The 27591-nt window shown below is 58.0% G+C and overlaps 1 protein-coding gene across 9 annotated transcripts in view; it reads left to right on the plus strand.

The window, feature by feature from the left end:
- SPEG (striated muscle enriched protein kinase) overlaps nt 1-25329 on the plus strand; it is a 58446-nt gene extending 33117 nt beyond the window's left edge. For 8 of the 9 annotated variants that reach the window (XM_020904837.2, XM_070458684.1, XM_070458685.1 and 5 more), the window contains 29 exons: nt 50-273; nt 2692-2811; nt 3051-3155; nt 4013-4219; nt 4617-4740; nt 4854-5029; nt 7507-7619; nt 7909-8077; nt 8305-8401; nt 8503-8703; nt 10044-10101; nt 10681-10758; nt 10864-11042; nt 11553-11579; nt 12201-12353; nt 12530-12572; nt 13863-13931; nt 14172-16173; nt 16680-16811; nt 19885-20001; nt 20151-20318; nt 20417-20539; nt 20689-20856; nt 20984-21599; nt 22054-22293; nt 22376-22599; nt 23437-23512; nt 23737-23886; nt 24261-25329. In XM_020904837.2, the coding sequence (XP_020760496.2) occupies nt 50-273; nt 2692-2811; nt 3051-3155; nt 4013-4219; nt 4617-4740; nt 4854-5029; nt 7507-7619; nt 7909-8077; nt 8305-8401; nt 8503-8703; nt 10044-10101; nt 10681-10758; nt 10864-11042; nt 11553-11579; nt 12201-12353; nt 12530-12572; nt 13863-13931; nt 14172-16173; nt 16680-16811; nt 19885-20001; nt 20151-20318; nt 20417-20539; nt 20689-20856; nt 20984-21599; nt 22054-22293; nt 22376-22599; nt 23437-23512; nt 23737-23886; nt 24261-24453 (6352 nt within the window). In that variant the 3' untranslated portion in view covers nt 24454-25329. Of the gene's footprint in view, nt 1-49; nt 274-2691; nt 2812-3050; nt 3156-4012; nt 4220-4616; nt 4741-4853; nt 5030-7506; nt 7620-7908; nt 8078-8304; nt 8402-8502; nt 8704-10043; nt 10102-10680; nt 10759-10863; nt 11043-11552; nt 11580-12200; nt 12354-12529; nt 12573-13862; nt 13932-14171; nt 16174-16679; nt 16812-19884; nt 20002-20150; nt 20319-20416; nt 20540-20688; nt 20857-20983; nt 21600-22053; nt 22294-22375; nt 22600-23436; nt 23513-23736; nt 23887-24260 lie in introns of those variants that run through there. The other variant, XM_070458691.1, reaches the window with a different exon arrangement.
- Nucleotides 25330-27591: the final 2262 nt, after the last annotated feature.

Consider the following 27591-nt stretch of genomic DNA (forward strand, 5'->3'; position numbering starts at 1 on the left):
GGCAGGAGGCATGACTCTGGGCCCCTGGGCCACTGTGTGGTTCTTACAGCTCCAAGCTGGAGAAGATGCCCTCCATCCCTGAGGAGCCGGAGCAGGGTGAGCTGGAGCGGCTGTCCATGCCTGACTTCCTGCGGCCGCTGCAGGACCTGGACGTGGGACTGGCCAAGGAGGCCATGCTGGAGTGCCAGGTGACCGGCCTGCCCTACCCCACCATCAGCTGGTTCCACAACGGCCACCGCATCCAGAGCAGCGATGACCGGCGCATGACACAGTGTACGTGTCCGAGAAGGGACCCTGGGGCTGTCCCCTCCAGCACCCTCTTTACTTGCAAGAGCCCATCCCCTCTTCCCACCCTCAGGCCTTCCTTCTCTCACCTGGTCAGGGCTGGGGGTGCCTGGGAGCCCTGAGAGGCTATGGGGTCACAGCCTCCTGCCTTGAGCCCACCCGGCCCCCATCTGCTGGGTCACCACTCTCGGCCTCAGAGGCCCGTTAGTACTTACTGGCCCAGCAGTCCAGCCTGGTACTGACTGTGGGCAAGTTACAGAACTCTCCAGGCCTTAGTTTCCTCGTCTGCGGTAGGCTTGTTGTGGGAATTGAATCAGTTAATACACAGCGAGCACTTAGGGCAAATAGCAAGGGGCCAGTGAGTGTTAAATGTCACTGTTATGGCTGCTGTTGTTACCATTACCATCATCCTTGTTGATAAAGTGATGCTGCTCACACCCTCCTGGAGAAATTCCAGTGAAAAACCCGATGTGGGTAGCGTGTGCATCAAAAGGATGCTTGGTCCAGGGTTGTTCAATAACAAATAAAGAAGAAAGAGCAGCAGGAAAATTACAGAGGAACATATTTGGGATGGTGTTCTCCTAGCCCGGGGTATTTTCTCAAGGAGTAGCTCAGTTCCATCCTTGAAGGAATCTGAGCCTCATGTGAGAAGGTCTACCTATACCCTCTCAGACAGTGCCACCCCGAGACCCGTGATGGGTTCCTCTAACTGCTGCTGCAGTGTGACAAAACTCGCCTTTGGTAAGCACTTCTTGAGTGCCAGGCCCTGATGCTAAAGGCCTGATATGAGAATCCCACCTTCCTCACCACAGGCCTGTAAGGCAAGTATTATGGTCCCTGTTTACAGATGGGAAAACTGAGGCTTACAGAGGGAGAGATTTACCTAAAGGCAGACAAATACCATCTGACTTCCTAACCAGGACATCTCCTGTCACCCATGCTCTACTCACCCCTCCCTTCCCCAGTGTCACCGCCTTGGTGCTGACCCTCCCCTCCATCCCCATCCACCGCTGTGTTTGCTCAGTCCACAGGCTTCCCATCTCCCAATCTGCTCTGAGGCCCAGGCTGAGTGTCTGTCTTAGGGTCTGAGCCGGCGCCTCTGTTTCTGTCTGTATCTGGGGTCAGCAGTGGCCCTGGGCTTCTCTTCCTTTATAAATAGTATCAGCAGAGATAAATGAATGGGTGGCTGTTCTGGGCAGAGATAACCTCTAAGAGTGGGGAGGGGTGTTTGGGGACAGCCCTGACTTCAAGGAGGAAGGACAATGCAGATCTCTTCCCCTTCATGTCCCTCTGGGGGGTGGGCTCCTCACCATCATTCAAGAAGCACGGTGTAGAGAGAGACCTTGGGAATCAGAGGGAACCAAGTTCGAGCCATGGCTTCATTGACTATTAGTGGTGTGACCTTGGAACAAGTCTGTTAATGTCTCTGGCCTCATTGGTAACATGAGGACACTTTTGCAGGGTTGTTGAAAGGATATGGAGAAAGAAATGCACGTCAAATATCTGGCACGGACTGGGCACAGTGCTAACAAATTTTATTGTAATTTATAATCTAATGTATTTGGCATTTACTGCATGCAAGGCATTCAATTCTGAGCCTGGTAGGACAAATCAGCTCTGTCTTCAAGGAGCTTACAGGAAGCAGGACACGTGCAAGAAAAGAGGAAGGGCCACCTGAAACAGTGGGCTGGGTGCTGGGGATCCTGGGGAGGGAGTCAGAGATGGAGGTGCCGAGGGGACCAGGGACATGGAGAGGAGTGCCCAGGGGTGGCGCTCACTAAACTACATCTTGAAGAAGGAGGCCTCAGGTAAGAAAAGAACAGTCCGGAAGAGAGGAATTTTGTGAGCAGAGACCTGGAGATGGGTCTCATGTGGCTTGTTCAGGGACCTGATGGTGGGTCAGGGTCAGGACATGGAAGAAGAGCAGGAGACAGGGGTGGATGAGAATTTGGACTGAGGGATTTGGAGGCCACCTATTTGGCAGTAGTTGCCATGAAGGGCCTCAGATAGAGAGATCACACGTGATGCGGCTGGTAGGGTGTGGACCACACAAGTGGAGGCTTTCATGGACTCTGCGCTTGAGATGGGATGGGCAGTGGCGCTGAGGATGGAAAAGAGAGAACTGTCCGGGGTAGGAACCTGCAGAGGGTGAAGTGTTGTGGAGGATGATGAGAAGGTCTGGGCCTGAGTGCTGGGGGACTGGGAGGGAGGGGCAGGGCCGCAGGTGTGGACGGGCAGCCTGGACCTAGAGTGTGACTCCCTTCTGTGTCTGCCCTGCCCTTCCTTCCCGCCTATAGCGGGTTGGGCGGGAGTGGGCGGTGAAGGGCCAGGCCTGGATGGCATGGGCCTACCCTCCGGAGTATCCTCCCAGCTCAGGCCCAGTGTCATGTCCCTCCCCGCCCCCAGACAGGGATGTCCATCGCTTGGTGTTCCCCGCCGTGGGACCTCAGCATGCTGGCGTCTACAAGAGCGTCATCGCTAACAAGCTGGGCAAAGCCGCCTGCTATGCTCATCTCTATGTCACAGGTGAGGCAGGTACCCTCCAGTCAGCTGGGTACACAGTCTGGCCTCTGGCCCACCTGGGGACCTGGGTGAGGGCAGGGCCTCTGCCCCAGCTCTCTTTTTCCTCCGTTCTCTGGGGAGCCACCTGGCCTTGCCTGTGCCCCCGGGGCTTTACCTCCAGCCCGTGCCCCAATGCTTGGCGATCCTGTGGGGACTGTTGGGCCCTAAAGGACCCCCACGGACACTGGACCTGTGGCTTTCAGATGTGGTTCCAGGCCCCCCAGACGGCGCCCCTCAGGTAGTGGCTGTGACCGGGAGGATGATCACACTTGCATGGAACCCCCCCAGGAGCCTGGACATGGCTATCGGTGGGTTCCAGCTACATGGGGCCATGGGTGGGGAGGGGGGGCGTAGACAAGACAGGCTCAGGCAGGGCACCCAGGGGGCCAGGAGAGGAAGGCAAGGCCCAGGGGGACATACAGGTTGGAGTGGGGATGGATGGAGCATTGGGAACAGGACAGAAGTGGCTTTGTGGGCCCCCTCTCTGCAGTCGACAGAGCCCTGGCTCTGGGTCGGGGGGGAGACAAAACGGGGGCTGCCATGTTGCCTTCTCGTCTCAGAGGGACTGGGTGCCTGGGTTGTGGTTCGTCCCCTTGCACAGTTTCCTTCTGCTCTGTGCCTCAGTCTGTCTACCTCGGGTGGTAGCAAGGAATTAGAACTAAGTTAAGCTCCCTCCCCTCCAGGACTCTTGCCTGGAAAATCCCATGGACGGAGGAGCCTGGTGGGCTGCAGTCCATGGGGTCTCTAAGAGTCGGACACGACTGAGCGACTTCACTTTCCTTTTTCACTTTAATACATTGGAGAGGGAAATGACAACCCACTCCAGTATTCTTGCCTGGGAAAACCCGGGGATGGCAGAGTCTGGTGGGCTGCCCTCTATGGGGTCGCACAGAGTCGGACACGACTGAAGTGACTTAGCAGCAGCAGCAGTAGCTAGCACCCTCCCTGCCTATAACTGGACTGCATGCCTGACACCTCGTGGGCTCTGAGCCTTCCCCCGCCTGTGGTTGGGCAGGAGCATGTGGGGGAATGGGCAGAAGTGACAGGAGAAACTGAGGCAGGTCCTCAGACCAGACTGATGATGAGTCCCTGGGTCCCGAGCTAGCAGAACGGGGGCAGGGGGCACCCCAACGAGGCCCGCCTCTAGCAGCTGCCTCCCCACCAGACCCAGACGCCCTGACCTACACCGTGCAGCACCAGGTGCTGGGCTCAGACCAGTGGACGGTGCTGGTCACGGGCCTGCGGCAGCCCGGGTGGGCAGCCACCGGATTGCGAAAGGGGGTCCAGCACGTCTTCCGGGTTCTCAGCACCACCATCAAGAGCAGCAGCAAGCCCTCACCCCCGTCTGAGCCCGTGCAGCTGCTGGAGCGCGGTGAGCCTGGTGTTCCTGGAGGGGGCAGGCGAGAGCCATCGGGCCAGGGGACTGGGTGTCCGTAGAGGAGGCTCCAGGGCTGGTGTGGACGCAATAACTGGCAGGATTGGCATGGCTGGGCACACCCCCTGCCTGTCAAGAGTGCTTCCTTCTCCCTCCTGAAAGCTGCACGCACTGTGGTTGAGGCTGAGGCTCTGGGTCAGAGGAGCTGGGGGTCCAATCCCAGCTCTGCCGCTCCTGGCTGAGTTCCCTAGACAAGCTGCTAAACCTCTTTGAACCTCAGCTTCCTCGTCTATAAAAAAATGGAGCTCACATGATGATGGGGAGGATTCCAAGAGCAGTGGGTGCTGAGGATCTGATGTCAGGCTCAGCACTGAGCCAGCCCTCCTGTTCCCAGGCCCACCCCTGGAGGAGGCACCCACTGTGCTGGACAAGCCAGACATCGTGTATGTGGTGGAGGGACAGCCCGCCAGTGTCACCGTCACCTTCAACCACGTGGAGGCCCAGGTCGTCTGGAGGAGGTGGGCCCTGCCTTGCCTGCCCTACTCCTCACATGAGGCGTCCGGCTCCAGCTGGCCAGGCTGACCTCCCTGGGGCTGGATCCTGGGTGACCGCCCCGTCCTGTGTCCCTCAGCTGCCGAGGGGCCCTCCTAGAGGCCCGGGCAGGTGTGTACGAGCTGAGCCAGCCGGATGACGACCAGTACTCTCTTCGGATCTGCCGGGTGAGCCGCCGGGACCTGGGAGCCCTCACTTGCACTGCCCGCAACCGCCACGGCACACAGGCCTGCTCGGTCACCCTGGAGCCGGCAGGTGGGTGACTGTGGCCTCTCTGTCTCTCCCTGCTCTGAGGCCCGCAGCTTTCTCCTCATCCCCCGGGGGTACGCACCCAACTGACCATCCTAGGTGCCTCTGCTCAGGCTTGTCCATCTGATGGCCATGATACTGCAGCAGTAGTAAAAGTAATGGTACTAGTACTAATAAGATATTAATTGAGAATTTATTGAGTATGTGGTAGGCTCGGTGTTGAGTACCTTACATTTATTATTCGTTTAATATTTAGATCAACCCTGTGAGATGGAGTCAGCTATTATCTGCATTTTACAGATGGGGAAACTGAGGCCCAGAGAATGTGCTAAGTAACAGGCCTGGAGTCACACAATGTAATAAGTCAGGAGCTAAGATTCAAGCCTGGATGCCCTACTCCAAAGCCAGACAGTGTTCCTAGCTCCTGTGTTAAACATAGCAGGAAATAGTACTTCCAGAATAACAAACTGGGGTGGGGGCGGGGATGAAGGTGGAGAAAAAGGCCCAAATGAGAGCATCTTATCACCAGACTCCCAGCTCTGGGATCCTGGCTGCTGCCCTTTTGCACAAACCTGTTTGACAGAGCCTCCCAACCTTTGCAGCGAGGTTTCTCCTTTCAAGATGTAGTCTCTCAGACCATAGTCTGCATTAACTAGTAATTGTCTTGTTTTCCGGTTTGTTAATTAACTCTAGACACATGTAACTGCCACTCAGAATTTCGGATCAGCATGAGCAAACAGTTACCTGCTGAGTAGATAAGATTCCAAGCAAATGCAAAGAAAGTGACATTTTAGTTAGCACAGGCCATCTTATCACCGGGTAAATGTGCATCTTCTGGTGCTTTAAAGAAATTGTTGAAACTTTCTGATCCTTTTGACCTTCGTAGACTGACCTCTGCCACCACCTCCATCCCATACCCAGCATACTAGGGACCAGATTCCTAGAGGGCAGGACGGGCAGCTTTAAAGTGGGAGAGAGGTGGCCGTAGGGTGTGTGAGGAGGAGATATGGGGGCCCTTCTGACCCTGCTGTGGATGGTGGATGGGGTGGAGCCACTGATGGTCTGGGTCCCTGGTTTCCGTTTACTGTGTCTTCCCCTCTGCCCCGCATCCTCCCACCCTACCCCACCCCGGCACTTCCCACTCAGCCACCCCTTTGCTTCTTGGTTGTGATTTTTTCTGTTTTGGGGGAGGTTTTTTGGTCATACTGCATGACTTTTGGGATCTCAGTTCCCCAACTAGGGATCAAACCTGAGCCCCAGGAAGCAGAGTCCTAACCCCTAGACCACTAGGGAAGTGCCAACCACTTGCTCCTTGTTAGTACCACCTGTAGGATTCATCTTTCTTCCCAGGTGTAGGCGGAGCCCAGGGGTTTGGGGGGGCCCTGGACACTGAGAGAGCAGCAGCCAGCCTTGGTGGGCAGTGACTGAGGGAGACTGAGTCCCATTTGCCAGATCTAGAGCAGGCCTGGGCTTGGACCACACCCCTTTCTGTTGTGCCCACCCCTGTCCCCCAGGCAGTGGAGTGGTCCCTTCCCTCCACACCAGGCCATGGATGCATTTTTCCCAGGATGCTGCCCCTTTTGTTCTGTGCAGAAGTCGAGCTGTGTGCCTGCGGCTGGGTGGTGCTCCCCGCCCAGCACCCCTGCTTCCCCCCTACTCCCCTTAAAGCCCAGATCCTCCAACACTCTGAAAGGAGGGGGAGGGCACCAGAAGTTTCTCCAAAAAAACACAAGCACATTGGAATATGTATTGAATTCCGTCATGAGAATTAGGAGCTGCTTTAACCAGGAAATAACATGGTATGTGTGGAGAATAAAATCAGTCACATGGGGGAGAACTAAACTGAGAATCGGTGACTATTCATCTTGCCATCTTCCAGATGGTAGAAGGCCCCTTAAATATTTAAATAAGATTCAGAGAGAAAACCTCAAGATGGAAGCTGTGCCATCCGTGAACTCCACGCAGGGTCACAGACTGAGCCGCCCACCAGGCCCTGGATGGGTACAGTCAGAGAAGCCCGCAGCAGGACTGTGCTGAGGGCCACCACCCACAGGGGGCAGTGTCGGGCCACTCCGCAACAGCCCATTAATGCAGTGGGAAGCAGCTCAGGACAGCCAGTCCTGTTTTTCCAATAGAGGCAGGAAATCCAGATTTCTTTTGTGTGTGAAAATCTCCTAATTTCAAAGCTGGCCAATGAATCCTGAGAGCCCAACAAAGCAAGCCTGCACCCCCTGGCTGAGGTTTCCCGAGATTTGCAGAACATCACGTTTAGATTTACAGGGAGAGTGCTTAGTTCAGGCCAGGAATTCAGGTTCTTCCGGCCAAGTTTGAGAGCCCCAGGGTGGGGTGTTGGGACTCAGAGGGGTGTGGGAGGGGGGCGGGGTCTGATGTTCTGCCTGAGGGAAGGCTCAGAGAGGGGCTGAGGAGGGAGGCCCTTGTGACCCCGACATTCTGTTTCCCCACCACCACCACCCGTGTTTCAGAGGCCCCTCGGTTTGAGTCCATCATGGAGGATGTGGAGGTGGGGGCTGGAGAGACGGCTCGCTTCGCCGTGGTGGTGGACGGGAAGCCCCTGCCGGACATCATGTGGTACAAGGTCAGAGGCTGGCTGCGGCCTCCTTCCGAGCATGGGTGGAGGTGGGGGGAGTGGAGGGATGACTTCTTGGGTGTGTGGAGGGGGTCAGGGAAGCCTGGACAGAGAGGAGGAGGAAGTGGGACCCAGAGGCGTTGGTGACGCTGGGAAACAAGGGTGGCGCCAGGCCCCTAGGGGAGCTAGCGCTAGGCCCTGAGGGCAGGGTGAGACTGGGTCTCTGGTGTGGAGGTAGAACTGGGTCCCAGGCAGACAGGAAGCCAGGCCTGGGCTGGGGTGACGGCCACCTCTGCAGGACGAGGCGCTGCTGACCGAGAGCAACCATGTGAGCTTCGTGTACGAGGAGAACGAGTGCTCCCTGGTGGTGCTCAGCGCGGGAGCCCAGGATGGAGGGGTCTACACCTGCACGGCCCGTAACCTGGCTGGCGAAGTCTCCTGCAAAGCAGAGCTGGCTGTGCAGTCAGGTGGGCTGGAACTCAAGGGGAGCAACTCCGAGTGCTCACCCAGGGATCCAATGATGTGGCCCCCAAGCGGGAAGCATTCTCCTAGCCCTTCACTCTAGACCACCCCCTCCTCCAGCCCCAGCTCCAACATTAGCGCTTCTCTTCTGTGCCCTCCATCTGCCCCGCCCAGCCGAGTCTCTGCCCCTTGTCTTGTCCTCGCCACCTAACACCAGGCATCTCTTTCTCAGCCCAGACAGCTATGGAGGTGGAAGGGATCGGGGAAGACGAGGAGCAGCGAGGAAGGAGGCTCAGCGACTTCTATGACATCCACCAGGAGATCGGCAGGTGTGGGGCTCAGAGTGGGTACGGTGTCTGGGGGCCAATAGAGGCTGGGCCTGAGGCTCAGCAACACCTGAGCCCCGTCCTCTCCTTGCATCCTCACCCAGGGGTGCCTTCTCCTACCTGCGCCGTGTAGTGGAGCGAAGCTCCGGACTGGAGTTTGCAGCCAAGTTCATCCCCAGTCAGGCCAAGCCAAAGGCATCAGCGTGGCGGGAGGCCCGGCTGCTGGCCCGGCTCCAGCACGACTGTGTCCTCTACTTCCACGAGGCCTTCGAGAGGCGCCGGGGACTGGTCATCGTCACCGAGCTGTATCCTGGGACAGGCTGGGCGGGTGGGGGACACGCAGCCTGAACAACTGGTCCTTGGAACAGCCAATTAGCAACATGGTTTACACTTTACAAAGTGGTCCCGTCGACAACTGGGATTTCTCGAGGCATCTTTATTTTTTTTAATTTTTATTTATTTTTGGCTGCACTGGGTTATTTTGTGGCTGCGTGCAGGCTTTCTCTAGTTGCAGAGAGCCGGGGGTACTCTGATACGGCGCACAGGCTTCTCATTGCAGTGGCTTCTCTTGTTGCAGAGCACAGGCTCTAGAGCGCATGGGCTCCAGGAGTTGTGGCACACAGACTTAGTTGCTTGGAGGCATGTGAGATCTTCTCAGACCAGGGATCAAACCCGTGTCCCCTGCACTGGCAGGTGGATTCTTAACCACTGGACCCCCAGGGAAGTCCAAGACATCTTATAAACACTTCACAGAATGGAGTCCAGAGACGTGTCTGAGGACCAACATTTTTTAGCTTAAATTTACAAAGTACTTGATGTGTGCCTGGCAGTGTTCTGGGAGCTTTACCAATATCTGTTTCATCATCATATATATTTATCTCTCGGAATTTTATTTTCCCCATTTTATAGATGATGAAACTAAGGTGTAGAGAGATAAAGTAACTCACCCAAGATCACACAGTTGGCAAGAGGCATATGATTTTTATCATGAAATGCAGTACAGTATATCCAAACATTTGCAGCAACCGCATTTCAGATACACGTTAATATTTGGCTTTATTTTGGAGGCTCTTCTCATACAGACGGATTTTATTTTTTCATAAGAGCTGTAGTTAAACAAAGTCACACTGAGGTAAGGATGCTAGTGACTTGTGACTGCCACTAGCAGGGTGACCATGTCTTACACACTAGCTTCCTAGTCTGCACTGTTAGAACCCAGACCTCAGCAAAATGACAAATTATTATGTGTCATGGGCCTTCTGGGTCATTCTCAAATAGAGTCAAGAGGTTCCATCCACAGTCAACAAAATGCTGCTCTAACTTGAGCCTTACAGACACTTCACAGGGTAGGTGAGAAGAACATTATCCCTATTTGACACTGGTAGGAACCTTGGCTCAGAGAGGTTAGGTGACTTGCCTGAGATCCCACAGCAAGTGAGAGTTCAAGCGGGGTTGTCCCATCTACACACCCGGATGACAGGGGATGGGGACGATACAGTTGATAACTGGTAGCAGATACGCTTTTGGGGGAAAGAGAACCCTGTGCTGAGCTGGGACCCAACCGGAGCTCTGGGAGTGGAGGGCACTGCCTAAGGTGGGCCCAGCTGTTGGCACTGGTCACTGTTCTCCTTGATCCAGGACATAGCTGCACAGAGGAGCTTCTGGAGCGAATGGCCAGGAAACCCACCGTGTGTGAGTCTGAGGTGAGGGCAGTGGGTGGGAGGGGCCAGGCTGGGCAGGCTGGGCACCAGCATTCACCCACCTGAGCTCTGGGACCCAAGGGGTGCATCCTGGGCATACCATCTGTGCCCATAAACAGGCCAAGGTGGTGTGGATAGCACTGTCAGGCAGGCAGCAGAGCCTCCTTCCCTGCTCAGAGCAGACCCCCACGCTGGGACTTGGACTGTCTTCTGTAAATCTCAGCACCCGCCCTGGCCCCCAGCTCTGTTGTTTTTCAGCCTTCCTCACATAAAGGTCACTCACACGTTACCCCAGGAGCCCCATCCAGACTCGTCCAGTCTCAGTGCTATCCTGCCGTGTAGGGCTGTACAAATTGTGCACTGCACAATTCTCCTTATTATCATGTAAATGGTGCCCTCCTCTAATTGTGCTCTGCTCAGCCTGTGCAGCTGTCCATGGAAACCCTGGACCTCAGTAACCCCAAGCCTGTGTTTCGGCCCCCTCCTGAAGGCCACTTCCCAGGCATAGCCTGGCTTCTTGCCACAGCCCTGGTGGCGATCAAACATAATACTCCCCGGACTCTGGGCCTCCTGTCTCCACAGATCCGGGCCTACATGCGGCAGGTGCTAGAAGGAATAGGCTACTTGCACGAAAACCACGTGCTGCACCTGGACGTCAAGGTGAGATGCAGGTGGGGGTGGGAGCAGGCAGCACCTGTGGGAGCCAGGCCCTGGGGTGTCCTCCCCTCGGCCCTCAGCTCCCATGTCTCGCCTTGTGTCCTGCAGCCTGAGAACTTGCTGGTGTGGGATGGTGTTGAGGGCGAGGAGCAGGTGAGGATCTGTGACTTTGGGAACGCTCAGGAGCTGACACCGGGAGAACCCCAGTATTGCCAGTATGGCACACCTGAGTTCGTGGCGCCCGAGATTGTCAACCAGACCCCTGTGTCTGGAGTCACTGACATCTGGTAACGTTGGCATGCTGGGCTGCTGGGGTGGGCCGGGGCAGCTTCCCCCCATGCCATGCTGAGGACTCACTCGGGCAGAGGGGAGCTTTATTAAGCCCGGATGCCTGCCTTCTCTGACAGTCAGCTGCTGACCTTGCTCACAGGTCTCCTGCCCTTGTTACTATCTCCCTCTCCTCCCGCAGGGCCGACCTAGCCACTCAAGGCCTCAGCCCTGTAGTCCTGGGTGCTGGGCCTCCCCACCAGTGAAGCAGGCACAGTCTCTTGGTCCCCAGATTCCTCCAGACTTCCTAGGCCAGCCCTGCCATGATCCTTGAGTCCTCCAGGCATGTCGTGACCTCTGGGTTCAGGGTGTTCCCCCAAAGGAGGCGCCCCTGTGCCTGTTTGTCCACGGCAGTGTTCACAGGGAGGACCCTTCCTCAGTCGATCAGCGGATCAGCGGTAGTGAGAGGATCGCTCACTTCTGATGGGGCGGGGCTGCCCTCTTACCCGCTTACTCTCCTTTCCCCACAGGCCCGTGGGTGTCGTCGCCTTCCTCTGGTAAGAAGCCCTCTGCTCTCAGGAACCCCGTCTCCTACCAGTTTCTCGTAGCAGGTCCAAACGCTAGCAGAGCCCGGAGTAACAGAACATTTGAGGGCTGCAGCCTGCCTCTTCTCTTCCATACCCTGGCTGCTTCCTGCCCTGGAAGGGGCCTCACGAGCATAAACGTGGACACCCTGCCTGCATGTCCAAGCTTTGTCCACCACCATGTGTCTCCATGAGGGGCGGACATACTGATAGCATGCTTGGGAAGGCCAGTGCTGACTCAGAGCTATTAAGACTGGGGACCAGTCCAGAAGATGGGCTAGAAAGGGAAGGGCCAGGCTCCGGGGGCATATCCCCTTGGCACAGACTCCTCACTGCAGGAACGGGCTGCGGCTGGGGGAGGGCTGGCACAGGTATGCTAGAGCGTGGGCCGAGGGCAGGGATCTGGCTGCCCAGGGCTCAAGGCAGTGCTACCATCAGGGGGACGAGAAGGGGCAGGACAGGCAAGATTCTGCCCGGATTCTCCCAGCCTCCGCCCACCCCCTGTCCCCAGCCCTGTGCTCCTGCTGGCATCCTACTCTGTCTCCTCTCAGCCCCAGGCCCCCCCTCTCACTCCAGCCCTCTCCACCCCTGCAGCCTGACGGGAATCTCCCCGTTCGTTGGGGAAAACGATCGGACGACACTGATGAACATCCGAAACTACAACGTGGCCTTCGAGGAGACCACGTTCCTGAGCCTGAGCAGGGAGGCCCGGGGCTTCCTCATCAAAGTGCTTGTGCGCGACCGGCTGTGAGTACAAGGCCCTGGAGCCTCCCCACTGCAGAGCTCCCTCACACCGCCCCTGCTCCGGCCCAAGGCCTTGCCTGTAGACAATCAGTCCCCCAACTCCTTAGGGGCCCCGTTTTCCCAAACATTTACTGAATGAATGAATGATAAATGCCTTTTTAATACTCCTTCCTTTACAGGAGGCCTACTGCAGAGGAGACCCTTGAACATCCTTGGTTTAAAGTGAGTCTTGCAAAATGGTGGTAGAAGAGGTGGAAGGAGAGAACATTATTAGCAGCTCCGTTTATTGAGTCCCTCCTGTGTGCAGTAACCATGCTATGCATTTTATTTACTTATAATCTGTTACAGATTACTTATAATCTGTTAGCCTCACAATAGCTCTATCACTCCGCTTTGGCTGATAAGGAATCTGAGGCTCAAATTGGGGTATCACAGACTATCACTATTACAGACTGTAAGGCACAGGTCTGACCCGCCCCCCCAACATCCTAGGCATCCTCATGAGAGTTCTCCTTGGCTCCTGAGACCAGTCCTGGGTGTCCTCACTCCTTGAGCTCACCTCTGTCCTGCCCGGGTCCTGCATACTGTGGTTGGTGGGTGGCCTGACTGGTTTGTCCTCTTGGTTTTGAATTCTCTGTGGACAGAGTTCTCACTCATCTTCAGACCCCCAGCACTGCAGGGCATAGCACCAGGCAGAGAGAGGGGTTCAGCAAATGACCCAGTCAAAGCAAACTGTTCAGGGAGAACTGTGCTGGGTCAACAGAAGGCTGAGGTCATTCTGGTATCCGTGCTTGGAATACAAGCCTGGTCACTCAGATCAGAAACGAGCTCTGAAAAGGACAGCCTGGGTGGGTGGCTGAGGAGAGTATCTGAGGTCTGACCCACAAAGGCTGCAGATGTCTGGGGCTCTGGCTCTTCAGGAAGACAGTTGGTAAACTGGGGAGCAGGTTTCAAGTGAGACGCCTGAGCACAGGCCTCCCAGGGCAGCCAGTGTACCATGATTGGGCCTTGAGCCCTGGCATACGGTCTGGAGTCTGGGAGCCACCGATTTCTTCTCTCGGTACTTGCATGTGCTCAGTAGCTTCAGTCGTGTCCGCCTCTTTGCAACGCTATGGACATTAGCCCACCAGGCTCCTCCATCCATGGGATTCTCCAGACAAGAATACTGGAGTGGGTTGCCGTGCCTTCCTCCAGGGGATCTTCCTGACCCAGGGGTTGAACCCACATCTCTATGCTCATTCTGCACTGGCAAGCAGGTTCTTTACCACTAGCACCATGTGGGAAGCCTGAGGTGCCTCTTCATTTAGGTTCAGGGGGTAATTTGTCCACATGTGGGCACCTTGACAGTGGGAGTTGTTGTGACAGATCCCCTGGGAAGGGAGCCTCAGGAGCCCAGACTCGATGCTGCTGTATCTGCTGTCCCCTCCTGTGGACATTATCTCTGCACTGCCGAAGCTGGAGGGTTAGGGTTGACGGAGGACTTTCCCTCAGGCCCTCTTTCTTGGTTTACAGGCACAGGCAAAGGGTGCAGAGGTGAGCACGGATCACCTAAAGCTATTCCTCTCCCGGCGGAGGTGGCAGGTGAGCTTGGCTGGGCCCCGCCTCTCTGTCTTCATCTTCTACATTCTGCAACTTTCTGTCTCTAATGCTGCCTTTTCTGTCAGATGCTCTCACTTCTGCGCATCTGTCTTCATCCACTTTTTAATTCTCTCAGCTGCCACATCTGCCTGTGTTAAGCCTTCTCCCCCGGGGATGAGTGGGCCCGAGCGGTCGTTTGGCCCTGGAGGGCTCTCAGGTCTGACTCTGGCACCCTGTCTCTAGCGCTCCCAGATCAGCTACAAGTGCCACCTGGTGCTGCGCCCCATCCCGGAGCTGCTGCGGGCGCCCCCGGAGCGGGTGTGGGTGGCCGTGCCCCGAAGACCACCCCCCAGTGGAGGGCTGTCATCGTCGTCCGACTCTGAAGAGGAAGAGCTGGAGGAGCTGCCTTCCGTGCCCCGACCTCTGCAGCCCGAGTTCTCGGGCTCCCGGGTGTCCCTCACTGACATTCCCACCGAGGACGAGGCCCTCGGGGCCCTGGAGGCTGGGGTGGCCACCCCCATGGATTGGCAGGAACAAGGAAAGGCACCCTCTCAGGACCAGGAAGCCCCCAGCCCTCAGGCACTCCCCTCCCCAGGCCAGGAGTCCCCGTCCGGGCCCAGCCCCAGGCGGGGAGAGCTCCGCAGGGGCAGCTCGGCTGAGAGCGCCCTGCCCCGGGCCGGGCCGAGGGAACCGGGCCGGGGCCTGCACAAGGCAGCGTCCGTGGAGCTGCCGCAGCGCCGAAGCCCCAGCCCGGGGGCCACCCGCCTGACCCGAGGAGGCCTGGGCGAGGGCGAGTATGCCCAGAGGCTGCAGGCCCTGCGCCAGCGGCTGCTGAGGGGTGGCCCCGATGATGGCAAGGTCAGTGGCCTCAGGGGCCCCCTGCTGGAGAGCCTGGGGGGCCGGGCTCGGGACCCCCGGCTGGCGCGGGCGGCCTCCAGCGAGGCAGCACCCCACCACCAGCACCCACCTGAGGCTCGGGGCCTGCAGAAGAGCAGCAGCTTCTCTCAGGGTGAGGCGGAGCCCCGGGGCCGGCACCGCCGAGCGGGGGCACCCCTGGAGATCCCCGTGGCCCGGCTGGGGGCCCGCAAGCTGCAGGAGTCCCCCTCCCTGTCCGCCCTCAGCGAGGCCCAGCCACCTAGCCCCGTGCGGCCCAGTGTGGCCAAGCCCAGCACCCCTAAGGCTTCAGAACCTCCTGTGGGCACCCCCAGTGAGGCTGCACAGTCCCCAGCACCCCAGCCTGCCCGAGAGAAGGCCCCAGAATCCACACCAGAACCAGCCCGGGCCCCTAAGCCCGCACAGCCCCGGACAGCTCTGCAAACCCTCGCGCCTCCGCTCACTCCCTACGCCCAGATCATGCAGTCGCTCCAGCTGTCAGGCCAGGCGCAAGGTCCCCCGCAGGGCGCAGTCGTATCTCCTGCATCTCGGTCTCCAGCATCTCGGTTGGAGCCCAAGCCCCACCCGGCTGTGTTCTCCAGGGTGGCCTCCCCACCTCCGGGAGCTTCTGAGAAGCGCCTGCTCCCGGGAGCCGGGGCAGCCCCCGGGCCAGCCGAGAAAGCCCGGGTCCCTGCGGTGCCCCGCAGGCCAGGGAGCAGTCTCAGCAGCAGCATCGAGAACCTGGAGTCGGAGGCCGTGTTCGAGGCCAAGTTCAAGCGCAGCCGGGAGTCGCCCCTGTCGCGGGGCCTGCGGCTGCTGAGTCGCTCGCGGTCGGAGGAGCGCGGCCCCTTCCGCGGGGCGGATGAGGAGGACGGCATCTACCGGCCCAGCCCGGCGGGCACGCCGCTGGAGCTGGTGCGACGGCCCGAGCGCTCGCGCTCCGTGCAGGACCTCAGGGCGATCGGGGAGCCGGGCCTCGTGCGCCGCCTCTCGCTGTCTCTGTCCCAGCGCCTGCGGCGGACCCCGCCCGCGCAGCGCCACCCGGCCTGGGAGCCCCGCGGCGGGGACGGCGAGAGCTCGGAGGGCGGCAGCTCGGCGCGAGGCTCCCCGGTGCTGACGGTGCGCCGGAGGCTCAGCTCCACGCTGGAGCGGCTGTCGAGCCGGTTGCAGCGCAGCGGCAGCAGCGAGGACTCGGGGGGCGCGTCGGGCCGCAGCACGCCGCTGTTCGGCCGGCTGCGTAGGGCCACCTCCGAGGGCGAGAGTCTGCGGCGTCTGGGCCTCGCGCACAACCAGCTGGCGGCCCAAGCCGGCGCCGCCACGCCTTCCGCGGAGTCCCTGGGCTCCGAGGCCAGCGCTACGTCTGGCTCCTCCGGTGAGAAGGGGTCCCCGGGGGCGAGTGGAGGGTGAAAGTGTAAACAGGTGTGGTGGGATCTGGGGATGCGGGGCTGGGATGTCAGGTGCGCTGAGAAGGAGAGGGCCAGGGACTCCCAGCGCAAAGAAGCAGAGACATTTCTGGAGGCCCCCAGGACAGAACTGGCAGGACTGGGGCCGCGGGAGGCTGAAGGGTAGAGGCTCTTGGAGGAGTCGGCCAGAGTCGAGGCTGTGTGTTAGTCGCTTCGTGTCTTTGGGACTCTTTGGGACCCTATGGACTGTGGCCTGCCAGGCTCCTTTGTTCATGGAATTCTCCAAGCAAGAATACTGGAGTGGGTTGCCATGCCCTTCTCCAGGGGATCTTCTAGACCCAGGGATTGAACCCTGGGTTTCCTGCATTTCAGGCAGATTCTTTACCGACTGAACCACCAGGGAAGGGTCAGGGCTAGAAGTCCTCTATTCCCCGGTAGAGGCCGGGCAAGTGCTCACAGGGTTGGTTCTTCCCAGCTCCTGCAGAAAGTCGAAGCCGCCTACGCTGGGGCCTCTCTCGGCTGCGGAAGGACAAGGGGTTGTCACAGCCAAACCTCTCTGGCAGTGTCCAGGAGGATTTGGGTCACCAGTATGTGCGCAGTGAGTCAGGTAATCCAGGCCTGCTGGGTGAGTAGCCCCCTGCAAGCCCCAGGGAAAAGTTACAGTTGGGTACAACGTGGCTACAAGTTGTAGCTTGGAGGAGCCCTGGCAGTGGTGGAGGGGGCCTGGAGTCAGGAAAGAACAGCAATCATCTAATAGCTTCAGCTGTCATTAATTAGTGGCACCAAGTGTCCTTTAAGCAGTTAACAAGCATTGCCTCACTCACCCCTCGCATGTTTGCTTAGGAACTAGTCTAAAATGTCATCTGCCCATTTTACAGGTGAGGGAACAGAGGCTTAGCCCTGCTAAGTAGCTTGTCCGAGTCACAGAGCTGGTAGTAAGTTGGACTCTATGACCCTCTGCACCCAGAGCCCAGAAGTGCCTTTGTGACATTGTACTCATGCCTTTCTTTGGCCAGCCACCCTCCCCCCAGAAGGTCTCTGTCCCTGGGTGTGGTTCTGAGGGAGCTCAGGATCGGACTCCCTGCCCCTCAGCACCCCCTGATGCTGTGTGTACACGGGATTGTTGTGTGTGTTCTCATTTGCATCCAACGCTTTGCAACCCCATGGATTATAACCACCAGGCTTCTCTGTTCATGGAATTTTCTAGGCATGAATACTGGGGTGGGTTACCATTTCCCGCTCCAGGGGATCTTCCCGACCCAGGGATCGAACCCCGTCTCTTGAGTCTCCTGCATTAGCAGGCAGATTCTTTACCCCCTGAGCCATCTGGGAAGCCCGTGAACATGCTCCCAAAGACACTCTTTCTCTCCCAGCCTGGAGGCCCACAGTCTGGACTGTGCCTTCAAGCTTCCATTTTTCTGTAGCCCCAAACACCTGATCACCCCTCCCTGTCCCCTCTGCCCCCACTGAAGACTCTGCACACAGACAAGCCTCCTCCGGGGCTCTTTGCTGGGGGGAGCAACACCTGGGATATGCCCTGGTCTCTCTCTCTGCCCACATGTCCCGGGGCTGCGGCGGGGGAGGTATTTCCTCCCTGGGTGACCTCAGTCCTCCACTTGAAAGTGGGGAGCATTACTCATGGGTGGCAGAAATTCAGGAGGCCAGGGTTTCCAGACCAACCTGCAGAGAGGGGCAGGTCCACCACACCAGGCTACAAGCAGGGCCTTTATCAGTCACCGATCTCTTCTTCTCCAGTTTCCGATAAAACTCAGAACTGTTCCAGATGCATCTCAGCAGGGCTCATGACTGAACATGTGACCTCGTCCCTCCTTGGCCAGGGGAACCTGGGCATCTCACTCTAAGCAGTGGGTGGAGAGGGCAGTAGTGAGGGAAGAGGAGGGACGGAGGCCAGATGGCGGGGGCAGGGGCAGTGAAGGAGGTGCAGGTGGGGGAGAGTTGCGTAGAGAGAGAAACCAGCCCGAGGCCTGGGGACAGTTGATCCCTTCCCATCTGGGGCCCCCCTCCCGACTGTTTTGCTTGTGCAGCTGGTTTCTTGCCGAGGCTGTGTCTTCTTACTTCACCCTCTGCCTTTCTCCCCTCGGGAAGAAGGCTGTCCCACATCCACCTTCCCAAGTCAGGCTGGCCCCTGGGAGGATCATGAGTGGGACTGGCAGAGCTGGACCAGGGTCACCTTTCATCTCTCCTTCTCCTTGGCTCCCTCTCTCTCCCCACTACCCAGTATCCTCCCTTGATCTGAAGGTGGTCATTGACAAAACCATATTCCCTTTATGTTGATGGCACCTGGGTGTGGGAGCCCTCCTAGGGGAACCCTGGGGTACAGTAGGAAAAGGGGCAGGCTGACGTCCTGTCAGCCTCTTCTGCAGACCCTCTTCTCCCAGCTCATCCACACCCCACCCCCTGCTGGTTCCACAGACAGGCAGGAGCCAGGGCTCCCAGGTGTATCTACCTGTCAGTCCACATGAAAGAAATCCACCTCCCCCCCACACCACTACCATCCCCAGACCAGGATGGGATTTTTCTAAAAAGACATTCCCAGGGAGCAGGAGTGCAAATCCTTAGGGCACTAAGGAGCCACAGGCCAGCAAAGACCTGGAGCAAAGACAGTGGCCATCTGCAGCCCTGCCGTGGGCTCATTCACCAGCCTGCTGTGAAGCCAGCTTTGCTGAAACAGCCTCTTCCTCTGGGGGTCTGTGCCTGGCTTCTCCACTGGGCATGTTAACGAGATAATAATCACAACAATAGAAGCTAGCATCTATGAGCGTTTATTATATGTTAGACATCTGCTAAGTGCTTTACTTGCCTCTTTGAATGCTCATGACAACTCTGTGAGCTTGGTATTATTTTCCTCAATTTACAGACACGGTCCAAGGTCATGCAGATCCGGTGTCCTTCCTTTTCAAAAGCTCTCGCCACTTAGCGGATCTGCGGGAGGGTGTAGAAGGTCTGGGACAGGTGCCCCAGACCTTGGGGGGACGAGGGATGGGGGAGACTGACACACTTTGGGGGTCTGCCCCAGGTTTGCCTTGACTTTAGGTCTTTTGAAATTGCACATTTTGATTGAACATATGTTCAGTCTTGGGAGTCTCAGGTCAGGTCACCAGCTCCTGTCACTTGCCCTATGGTACCCCAGAACGAATGGGTATTGCAGGAGCTTAACCATTGTAGTTTTTTAATATTTGTTTTCATCTTATTTAGCAAGTGCTTATAGGGATTTCCCTGGGGTTCCAGTGGTTAAGACTCTGTGCTACCACTGCAAAGGGGCGCCAGTTCAATCCCTGGTCGGGGAACTAAGATCTTGCATGTCGTGCAGCATAGCCAAATAAACAAAAATAAAACAAAACCAGGTGTTTGTAGAGCACTTAGTGCCAAGCTGTGCTTAAAGTGACTTCTAAACATATGAGATAGCAACTACGGCATGTCTTCAATAATCAGTGAAAGGAAAAGATCGTTCTACACACAGCAAGTGCTTGGGAAAGTGATGCTCACCCCAAAGGAAATTATCAAAGGCAACACCTCCTTCCCCTATCTGTCTGAGAAGAGATGGCCTTTCACTCTGCTCTCTGCAGGCAGCGCTAGCTCTCGCATGCCTCCTCCCTTCCATCAGCGGTGAGGGAGCCAGGGTCCCCGCAGACCCATGACCATCTTTGCTCTTGCTCCAGACTTTCCCCCAGTCTTCCACATCAAACTCAAGGACCAGGTGCTGCTGGAGGGAGAGGCAGCCACCCTGCTCTGCCTGCCGGCGGCTTGCCCTGCACCCCACATCTCCTGGATGAAAGGTGAGGTGATCACGTCTCCCCCAGAGAGAGGGGTAGGCAAGTGGCCCCACGGCCAGGGGATGTTCAGTGGGAAGTGGCAGCTGAGGGGGCCCAGAGGACACGTGTGCTGCTTCACTCTGCAACCCCTCCCTCTCCTCCTTTGCCCACAGACAAGCAGTCCCTGCGGTCAGAGCCCTCGGTGATCATCGTGTCCTGCAAAGATGGTCGTCAGCTACTGAGCATCCCCCGGGCGGGCAAGCGGCACGCGGGGCTCTACGAGTGCTCTGCCACCAACGTCCTGGGCAGCATCACCAGCTCCTGTACCGTGGCTGTGGCTCGTGAGTCCAGGGCAGGGACCCAGGAGGTAGTGATGCGGGTGGTGGGACAGGGCTCGATGGGGTGCAGGGGCTCACTGGGGCTCCGCTTCTCTTACCAGGTACCCCAGGAAAGCTGGCTCCTCCCGAGGTGCCCCAGACCTACCAGGACACGGCACTGGTGCTCTGGAAGCCGGGAGACAGCAAGGCACCTTGCACATACACGCTGGAGCGGCGGGTGGATGGTGAGGGACTGGCAGGCTGGTCAGGGGTGGGGGGCTGGTGGAGGGCGGAGAAGCTGGGGAGACATGTACCTTCCCTGAGCTCCTCACGGCACCGGGAGCTTGGGCCACCTCTTCTTGTGGCCTCAGCCCCTGCCTCGTGCTCCCTGCAGGGGAGTCGTCCTGGCACCCCGTGAGCTCGGGCATCCCCGACTGCTACTACAATGTGACCCACCTACCAGTCGGCATGACTGTGAGGTTCCGTGTGGCCTGTGCCAATCGTGCTGGGCAAGGGCCTTTCAGCAACCCTTCTGAAAAGGTCCTCGTCAGGGGCGTGCAAGGTCAGTGGGACAGGGCAGGGGTGGCCAGGGAGGGCAGGGTCACTGGGCCCAGGGTCCGGCCCCTCCTTGGAGCACCTGGTTTTACCCCCGAGGCACAATGGTGATGGTTTTCTCTGTCTCTACTTAGATTCCTCAGCTCTGCCATCTGCTGCTCACAGAGATGCCCCTGTTACCTCAGGGCCAGCCAGGGCCCCGCCTCCTGACGCTCCTACCTCACTGGCCCCTCCACTGAGCCCCTCCCCAGCTCCTGCTCCCCCAGGCCCCCAGGCAGCCCCTCTCAGCCCCTCATCTTCCCCAGCACCCCCCAGCCAGGCCTTGTCCTCCCTCAAGGCTGTGGGTCCACCACCCCAAACCCCCCCACGAAAGCACCGGGGCCTGCAGGCTGCCCAGCAAGTAGAACCTACCCCACCCAGTGCCCAGGACTCCCCAGGCGAGCCCAAACCTTCCGTCCCTGACACTGAGACCCCCACCCCTGCCTCTGCCCCTCAAGCGGTAAAAACAGCCTCTTCCTCAATGCCCCTGTATATGGTGACCTCCTTTGTGTCTGCACCACCAGCCCCTGAGCCCCCAGCCCCTGAACCCCCTCCTGAGCCCACTAAAGTGACTGTGCGGAGCCTCAGCCCAGCCAAGGAGGTGGTCGGCTCCCCTGGGGGTGGTCCCGCCAGGGCTCCTGGGCCAGAAGGCACCACTCTTCGACAGGGCCCCCCTCAGAAACCCTACACCTTCCTGGAGGAGAAGGCCAGGCAAGCAGGACCAGGGTTGGGGGAGGGAAGGAGGACAGAGGTGGGGAGTGCATGGAGCTCTGGCAACAACGGGGATTCAGAGAGAAGACCAGCCCGCCAGGGGTGTTGGGGTGCCTGGGGAGATGAGATCTGGGTCCTTAACACAGTTAAGTTCAGATTTTCTCTGTGCCAGGCATCATGCCCAGTGCTTTGGCCACGTGATCTTAATTTTCACAACTGAGAGGGGCGCTGCATTATTCCATTCCATGGATGGGTTGGGGAGGTTACGGGATATGCCTGAAGTGAAGGGCAGAGCTGGGACTCAAACCCAGGTTCCTAGGAGTGAACTCCAGGCCCCACCCTGGGAACCATAGCATCCTTGCTCCCAGGGGTCCCTGCTTACCCTCTGCTTAGCCGGCACAGTGCAAGTGTCCCCTCGCTCCTCTGAGCCTATGATATGCCCCCTAATGCATAGGGGTCGCTTTGGTGTGGTGCGTGCCTGCCGGGAGAATGCCACCGGGCGAACATTCGTGGCCAAGATCGTGCCGTATGCGGCCGAGGGCAAGCGGCAGGTCCTGCAAGAGTACGAGGTGTTGAGGACCCTGCACCACGAGCGGCTCATGGCCCTGCACGAGGCCTACATCACCCCGCGCTACCTCGTGCTCATCGCCGAGAGCTGCGGCAACCGGGAACTCCTCTGTGGGCTCAGCGACAGGTAGCTGGGCATCTGGGGGAGCAGAGAGCAGGGGTTGGGGGGAGCTGGGCTCGGCTATCCCCTGACCGCCCCACCCCTCCAGATTCCGGTATTCAGAGGACGATGTGGCCACGTATGTGGTGCAGCTGCTACAAGGCCTGGACTACCTCCATGGCCGCCACGTGCTGCACCTGGACATCAAGCCAGACAACCTGCTGCTGGCCCCTGACAACGCCCTCAAGATCGTGGACTTCGGCAGTGCCCAGCCCTACAACCCCCAGGCCCTGCGGCCCCTGGGTCACCGCACGGGCACACTGGAGTTCATGGGTGAGGGCACCATGCCATCCAAGGGGGGATGGGTTACTGCCAAAGGGGCAGCAGCCATGGCTCCACCCACTTCACCCACATACATGCCATTTATTGAGTGCTTACTCTATGTAAGCAGCGAATTAAGTCCTTTTCATGGTTTTTTTTTCAATTTTTCTTTATAATAGCCCTGGAGATTGGCATATTATCCCTGTTTTACAGATGAGGAAACAGAGGTGCAGGGAGGTGTTTGTTCAGTATCAGTGTACATGGTAGACCCAGGATGTGATAAAGTTGAAAAGACAGGGGAATTGATTATTAATTTATATAAATAAGGGAAACTAGCTACCATTTAGCTACCTGCTAAATACTCTGTTCATCATCTGTATTCCCTAGAATAACTGTGCGAGCCACGCTTTACAGAGGAGGAGATGGAAAGCCAGATGGGTTTAGTACATTGCTCAGGGTCCTGTCACTAGAACGGGCAGGCTGGGATTAGAACCAGCCTGGCTGATTTCAGAGGCTCTTAATCTCGGTGTTGGCCACACTCTTTGTGAATGGGCGCCCACCTTTGGAGCTGATCTGAAAGAGCTTGTGATCATCTGCTTCTTAGCTCCTCTGTGGTTCTGGGGATGCCCCCCCCAACATTCAGTGCCTGGGCTGATTCCTCAGGTGTCCCAAGTCTCCCTTGGGGGCCATGCAGCCCACCAGTATCCGGGGCCTGCTGCTCTGCTTGTATTCGTGGTCTGGTGACCTGGGCACCGTCCTGCTTCCCAAGCCCCCAGGGGCATACTCTGCCTCTCTCTGCTCCCTTGCTACCTGGAAGCTGGTTCACAGTGGTCTCTTATCTCCTGTCAGCTCCTGAAATGGTAAAGGGAGACCCCATCGGTTCTGCCACGGACATCTGGGGAGCGGGTGTGCTCACTTACATCATGTGAGTACCCCCAGGCCCTGCCCTCTGCCTGCACCCCCCACCTCCCCAGCCACACATGCATGTGCACGACTTGTGCACACACACACACATGCATGTGCACTCACAAGTACGCAGGTAGCTTGTCCCTGAGTGCTGTGCTCCTAGAAACCCCCACACTACTATCCTCCTGGACCTGTGAGTTCCCCCTCAGTCTGCATCTGTTAACTGAACTGTCTCCTCTGCAGGCTCAGTGGACGCTCCCCATTCTATGAGCCAGACCCCCAGGAAACAGAGGCTCGCATTGTGGGGGGCCGCTTTGATTCCTTCCAGCTGTACCCCAACACATCCCAGAGTGCCACCCTCTTCTTGCGAAAGGTCCTCTCAGTACATCCCTGGTGAGTGGGTCTCACACCTGCCAGCCTCCCAGCATGACCTTCTCCTAGCCTCACACTGCCCTGGCTCAGCCCACACCTAAGCCCCCCAACTCCTACCCCACACAAATAATATGCTGCTGCTGCTATTACTACGGTCACTACTCCTCCTTCTCCGAAGTGGCTGTTCTACCACCATATAAAGCCCATAACAGCCCTATGACACAGGCAGAATCATTGTCCCCATTTCAGAGACTGGGAAACTGAGTCCCAGAGTTGTCCAAGCTCACTCCCTAGGGGTCAATCCTGGATTGGGAGTCCTGTCTCTGGGAGGGTGGAGTTTGTCCTGCTCCGGGAGCCATGCCTCCAGGCTCACTGTCCCTGGCTTGGCCTGGCAGGAGCCGGCCCTCCGTGCAGGACTGCCTGGCCCACCCGTGGCTGCAGGATGCCTACCTGATGAAACTGCGCCGCCAGACGCTCACCTTCACCACCAACCGGCTCAAGGAGTTCCTGAGCGAGCAGCGGCGCCGCCGGGCCGAGGCTGCCACCCGCCACAAGGTGCTGCTCCGCTCTTACCCAGGCAGCCCCTAGCGCCTCGGACCATAGCCCAGCCACGGGCTTCGACTCGGGGTTCCCGCTGACGCCCCGGGACATTCCAGGGTCCCCGCGGAGCCGGGTGGGCCCGGGGGGCTTCGGACACCACCAGCAGCAACATCAGGCCGGGCTATTACCTCATGGACCTGTGGGGACAGAGACCCAGGGCTTCAGTCGATGCCACCCAGCTGGAGCCAGAGCGGGAGACCCATGGGCCAGGCTGGGTGGGGTCAGGATCAGGTCAAGAGGGACAAGGCAGGAATGGGCAAGTGAGGGAAAGCAGCCGAGGCATAGGGAGGGGGAGACTCTACTGAGGTTCTGGGGGAGGGAGACAGAGCATCTGGGGGAGAACCAACCCAGGAGGGTATGAATGAATGGAGAGGAGGAAATGTGGGGAGCCCAGGGTGTCTACAGGCCAGGGGCTGGGAGTGTTACTGAAGCAGGGACAGGACGTGGAGACAGTGTCAGGGAGCCAGAGGCAGTACGTGAGAGAGGGCAGCGAGGTGAGAGAGGGAGAGGAGAGAGGACTCGGGTGGGGGCGAGCGGCCAGCTGCCAGCCTCCCCAGAAGGTGAAGCTTGGAGGGCTGAAGGCTGGAGGCGGGGTCTCTCAAGCCAGCAGCGCTCTCCTCCTATCCTGGTGAATGCAGCGCTGGGCCCTCTGCGCTGGCCCGAGGATGTCCCCGCCGCCTCTCTGTGGCCTTCACCCTCCTTCTCATTCATATTTATTTATTTATTGACTTTTATGAAGTCTCCCTGCCATCCAATCCCTCTTGCCTATGTTGTCCTGACCATCCCCCCCCCCCAGCCATCCAGCTGTCTGTGCAGCTGTCTGTCTGTCTGTCACAAAGAAAATAAAAACGGCAAGCAGCAGGACCTATGTGTGTGGTCTATGGGGAGGGATGGCTGGGGGTACCGCGCGTACACGATGCTGGGGTACTGGAAAAGGGCATTCCAGCCTTTTCTGGGCCAGTGAGAACTGAGGTATATCACCTAGCACCTTAGGACCTTCCTCCCCTGCCCCCTGACCCTCCTGGCCCCTCACCTGTCCCTAATTCCTTGAGAGAGGAAAGATGTGGGTCTGTTTCTCCCTCTAAAGTTTCTGAAATCCTGGCAGGACCACTGAATCCCCACCACCAGCCTCTAACCATACGGGTGGCTCCCACCTCTTCTCACATGTTCCATCATCACAGTGGGAGGATGCTGGGCTCTGGAAGGGACCAGCCCACACCCCCATCCTGGCTCAGCCTTCTTCACTCTGTTCAGGGGACAGGGCAGCTCTGGTCCTGACCCCTGGAGCAGAGGGGGTTTCATCATGATGATTGGTGAGAGCAGATGGTGAGAAGAACTGTAGGGGAAAGCAGGACAGGCTCACGAGCCCACGCTCTGAGTCAGAGCACCAATCAGGACACACGGGGCATCTGTGAGTGCTGCAGTCAGCGCACCTGCTGTGATGGGACCATAGATGAGGACTTTTCTGGGGCCCAGGGACACTCAGCCTGGCCCTTCTTATTCCCACTGGGTGCTAAGGTGCCTTGACTCTAGCTGACCCCCTTCAGTGCCACAGAAGGGTCACTGGGTCCTGTAACTGGGCTGCCCACCCTGAGGTGGATGGAGGGGGAGCCAGTTCTTTGTCCAGAGGGACTATGCCCCCCCTGTCCCTCCCCAGACTGAATATTATGTTCTTGGTAATGTAAAAGAAATAAAGCTTTTCACCATGAGCACAGAGAGCTGGTGCTGGTGTATTGCTGATCAAGGTTGAGGGTCCCTTGGCTGTAGTCCAAACCACCTTTTGCCCAGCCCAGCCTCTCTGGCTTCTCAGAACACCAGGGAAGAGCCAAACCCCATCATCATAAAATAACAGGATGTTAGGGCCAGCTGGAAGGGGCCAGAGAGCCACCTTTCCCACCTGCCATTTTAGCAATGAAGATATACAGGTTGCCTGTGAGAGTCTCTAATCCCCTACACACTGCAAGTGTTTTCATATAAAAATGAGGTGCCTGAACTCATATCTTGATAAATGGTAAAATTCTGCTCCCGTCCCCCCTCTGATCTTGAGCTTCCCTCTCATCTCCATTGGAAATGGCATGTGAACTGCTTGTTCCAAACTCGGAGGAGCAAAGGTAATTTATGTCAGCAGAGCCGTGTCAAAACTGCTCTGATCAAAAGCTGACAGCACTCTGCACCTGGGCAGGCAGTTACAGTGAAGGGAAGCAAGGCTTGCCCTGGCGTGGGTGGACTGGACTCCAGGCAAATCTCGGAGGAGTTAGCCCCCTCACCCCTGGTGATCTGATGCCCCTATATACCAGCTTGTGCCCAGGGAGGGAGCTTAGGCAGACCAAGAGTGTCAGAGTCAGGGCCAATCTCCAGGGACAGTGTAGCCCAGCCAGACCCTATGATGTCACATGGAGGGGAGTGTGGGAATGGGGAGGCAGGAGAGGATGCTGTTCTCAAAAATCCTTAAGGTCCCTTCTAGGTTTATCTGTTCACCACCAGGAGGCACAGCGTGGAAATGACAACCCTAGACTCCTGGGTTGGGGGGAGTAAGGTCTTTCCAGATTGGTCCTGACTGCCATGTGGGTCCCTCCTAATTGGCTAGCTGGACGGTGAAGCCCATCGCCACTATGGCTTCATTCAAGGGCACCTCCACAAACACTCACACCCCTTAACTGACTGTGTCCAGGAACGACGTGTTGTTCCTCTCTCTAGGGACTGACCTGAGTGTAAACTGCCCCAGCAGGGAGCTGAGTCTCCTGTTGACCTGAGACCTGAAGCCATGCCTAGTTCTCCTGGGATTGAGATGGAGAGCCCCTGCTCTGGGAAGGGGATGGGGCCATGCCCAGCTGCCCAGTTCTCCGGGTGCTGACATGTGGTGCACCCCAGAGCTGCTCGGGTTTCCCCTGGGGGCTGCCCCAGTGGCTGAGCTAGCATCCCAGGCATCCTCAGGCTAAATAAGGAGACTGTGTGGGTCAGGGAATGGGGGCTGGGGTCCCCTGGGGCTTGGGGCAACCACGCCAAAGAAGGCAAGGAGGGGAGCCATGTATTAAACCTGGGCCTAGGGCTGAACACCTACCCATGCCCTGGCCCTGCCGTTTGGAAGGGCATGCTGCCTGCCACCCAGCTAGTCGACCCACGTCC

The sequence above is a fragment of the Odocoileus virginianus genome, chromosome 30 (genome assembly GCF_023699985.2).
Source record: "Odocoileus virginianus isolate 20LAN1187 ecotype Illinois chromosome 30, Ovbor_1.2, whole genome shotgun sequence".
Classification (NCBI taxonomy): Eukaryota; Metazoa; Chordata; class Mammalia; order Artiodactyla; family Cervidae; genus Odocoileus; species Odocoileus virginianus.